Genomic DNA, 3,618 nt, shown 5'->3' with positions numbered 1-3,618 from the left:
TTTGGACAAAATGTAAAAAACTGTTGTTTTCCTGCCAAAAGAAGTGTTTTCTGAGCCAGATGTCTTAAGAAAAGACCTTGTCTAAAAAAAAAAATAATAATAATAAAAAAAAATCCTTCCAGAAAGTGAGGACTCTGTGTTACGGAGGTCAGTACTTTCAGGACTTAAGAAGCATAAATTTTCCAGATAGTGTCTCTCACCAACTGTTTCCCAGATTTCAGTCAAGCAGTGGACCAGAATGGGCCTCATATCTGAAAAACAAACAACCCCCCCAAACACCTTTTCCCACTTCTTTCTCAAAGACCTTCTGAAGTACCTTCTTCAAGAAGTACCTTCTGGCACTTCTCAGTAAGGTTCAAATCCAGATCCCAGCCATACCTGAGAAAGTGGCCTAACCCCATCATCTCTGGAGTGGTGCTGGGACCCCATTCACATCTTTGGGTTTTTTTTTTTTTTTTTTTTTTTTTTGAGACAGGGTTTCTCTGTATAGCCCTGACTGTCCTGACTGGTCCTTTTTCTAATTGGACACCACATCCCTATGGGACTCCTAATGAGACAACATCTCAGTTTTCCCCATCCCCTGAAAAACTCTGTTTTTCTTGTGTGTGTGTCCAGATGTTCCCTTGCCAGCCAGGGTGGACAGCCCAAGATGCCCCTCAGGAACACGGTGGGCTAGGTGGGCGTTGGCAGCAGCTCTCTCTGCCTGGCCTCCCTTGCAGAGCAGGTGAAAGGCTTGGGAGGGTGGCAGCCAGAGTTGCGTTCCTTACCTGGCGAAGGGGCGGAGCGGGGCGGGCCTTCGGGGAGGGGCCCAGGTGGGATTTCGGGCTGTGATTGGTCAGCGCCGCGCCTGTCTCCATGTGCCGCGCAGAGGAGGCACAACATTCAAGCCCGGAGGGGGCGGGGCCGGCGCTCTCTTGGAGGAAGCGGCGGCGCTGCAGCTGCGGGGCGTGGGGGCGGCGGCTTCGGAGGCCGAGGCGGCGGTGGTGGCCCTGGCGGCGGCACCAGCACCTCGGCCAGGGAAGGCGCTCGGTTCGGACGCTGCAGAAGGCCCTATGGAAGTGGCAGCGGGCGGAGGCTGCGGCGCAGGGCCGCCTTTGCTGCTGAGCGATAGCGAGCAGCAGTGCTACTCTGAGCTCTTCGCGCGCTGTGCGGGCGCTGCAAGCGGGGGCCCCGGACCTGGTCCCCCCGAGGCTACCAGGGTCGCCCCTGGCACTGCCACTGCGGCCGCCGGTCCGGTAGCCGATCTGTTTCGAGCGTCGCAGCTGCCACCAGAGACATTGCACCAGGTATGTCTCTGCGCTCTTTTATCCCTCTCCGGTCTGTGGGGGCAGTGTCTATGGGAAGAATGGGGCAACAACGACTATTCCCAGGGACTATTCCCGGAGATCTGGAGGGCGGTGGCCAGGACGGCAAAAAAAGGGGTACTCTCCTGCCGAGGATGGCGGCGACGCCCTTGTCCCCAGGGACACCAGCCTCCTCTGCAGCTCATCTGCTCCTAGCCTAGTGCTTGGCTGTGCTCTTCGTCCCTTGAGAAAGTCTGACACCCCTATCATATCTGGGGGTTCTACAATCTCCCAGACCCAAAGTTTGCCCTGTTCGGAAAGTGATGTTTGTTTTGGCTGCTGTCTGCTTTAACCTCTGTTCCTTGCTCCTGCCCCTCCCTTTGTTGACTACACTCAAGGGGTGCCTTGTTGGGATTTGAACTTGAAGGGTGTGTACATGTGTGTCTGTAGGCTCTGGGCCTACAGCTACATGCTGTCCTTTCTTTATACTTGTGATATGTACATATCTGCTACATAAATTTGTTCACTAATGTATTTCTGATTATTAGTATAGAACTGGAAAACCTTAATGCCCAATTGTAGAACAGGGACTCAGGGCTACAAGACAGGAACATTGATCAAGTCCAAAGTAAGTTCCCCATTTGGGTCCAGGGGTGGATTCAGAAGTCAACAGCTGTAGTTTGTCATCTTATTGTCACTTGACTTTGACGTGGAGTTACGAAACAGACGGTGTCATAACTTCTGTCTGTCTGTCTGCCCCGTACCTGGAAAGGAGGGAGGAGTGATTCACTGTAGGTGCTGTTTTGTGCTTTCCTCGAGGCTTGGAGAAATTGCTTGGGAAGCCTTTTGTCTGTCGGTTGATGTTACCAGCAGTAAATGGGGATCATATTGTTAATATCAAGCCCTAAATGTGAACCTATACTTAAAAAGCAATAGTGTGAAAGTTATTAGCAACAATGGAATATTTACAGTGGTGAGCAAATGCTTTAAAATGTAGTTCCTAGGAAGTACTGACGGTTTTATGGTTCACTTACCATATCTTTCTCTGCCTTTGTGAGGCCCTTTCTCTCTCTCTCTCTCCCTCTCTCTCTCTCTCCCCCCCTCTCTCTTTCTTTCTTTCTTTCTTTCTTTCTTTCTTTCTTTCTTTCTTCCTTCTTTTTTTCCCTTCTTTCTGGCACTCAAGACTGTTTTATACTGCTGGGGTATACCTAGACACTCCTATGTTTATGAGCATAATTTTAGCCACTTGGTTCACCTTTTCGAGTTGAGGATTTCTGTACATGATTAGTATTCATAGAATTTAGCATGGCTGTTTGTTCCTGTAGAATTCTGTGATAAGAAGATAGTTCTGCCACAGTTGCTAAGCAGTTGAGTTGCACGGGGTGATAAGGAAGTTGGTGTTCTGAGACAAACTATTACAAGGACCTCAGGATACTGCTGAGCATAATACATTTACTAAAGTGTTCGAGGCAATGCACCAAATGGTTGCGCTGTACATCTGGCCGGGATTAATTTGTGGACAGTAATACATCAAGTGTGATAAAAGAAAGGGGTATATGAAAATTGGTTGAGGTTTTCCCAGGAATTGGAGAGGGGATCTTTCCAGTGTGATAACTGATGCTTTCTTGAAGAACATATAATTTAAAAAGAACCAAAGGTACTGAGCCCAGAGAAATAAAACACAGCCCCTTTAACATAACAAGTTAAAATGACCCATTACTCTTGGTACAGGTAACAATTAACATTTAAAGTCACCCTGAACTGGGAAGGGTAGTCAAAACAGGGATCTAGTGGCTAACTTTTATCTACCACTTTGGTGATGTGTGTGTGCCCTGTTTGACTTCATTTGTTTTAATTCATTAGTGTACTAGCGATTTTAAAACAAATGTAGAAAACTTCCCCCTTTCCCTTCTAAACCGAAACCTGTAAGTTCAGATGTAAGTGGCCTAACAGGTATAACTGCTCAAATCATGGAGACAGTAACCAGACCTGGTAGTTTCTATGGTTAACGGCCAGATTTTCCTGTTAATAAGCATACGATTAAGATGACTGTAATGTAGGGCTGAGGATTTAGCACTGTTGGTAGAGTGCTTGCCTAGCATGCATGAAAGACTGGATTCAGTCCCCATCACTGCACAAAATCGGACATGGTGGCGCGTACCTATAATCTCAGCACTCTGGAGGTAGAGGCAAAAAGGTCACAAGTTCAAGGTCACCCTCAGCAATATAGCTAATTTGAGGTCAGTCTGGGTAAATGAGACTTTGTCTTTTTTTTTTTAATTAGGTAATTTCCTCAATTACATTTCCAATGCTATCCAAAAAGTCCCCAATACAC

General features: G+C 47.6%; 1 protein-coding gene across 7 annotated transcripts in view; it reads left to right on the top strand.

The window, feature by feature from the left end:
- The first annotated feature begins 907 nt into the window (after positions 1-907).
- Reps2 (RALBP1 associated Eps domain containing 2) overlaps positions 908-3,618 on the top strand; it is a 229,181-nt gene continuing 226,470 nt past the window's right edge. For 4 of the 7 annotated variants that reach the window (XM_029473672.1, XM_021152943.2, XM_029473675.1 and 1 more), the window contains exon 1: positions 908-1,286. In XM_029473672.1, the coding sequence (XP_029329532.1) occupies positions 1,053-1,286 (234 nt within the window). In that variant the 5' untranslated portion in view covers positions 908-1,052. The remainder of the gene's footprint in view (positions 1,287-3,618) is intronic. The other 3 variants (XM_029473673.1, XM_029473670.1, XM_029473671.1) reach the window with 1 other exon arrangement.

Source organism: Mus caroli, chromosome X (genome assembly GCF_900094665.2).
Source record: "Mus caroli chromosome X, CAROLI_EIJ_v1.1, whole genome shotgun sequence".
NCBI classification, from domain to species: domain Eukaryota; kingdom Metazoa; phylum Chordata; class Mammalia; order Rodentia; family Muridae; genus Mus; species Mus caroli.
Note: the sequence above shows the minus strand (reverse complement) of the source record. Positions and strands in the feature narration are given on the sequence as shown.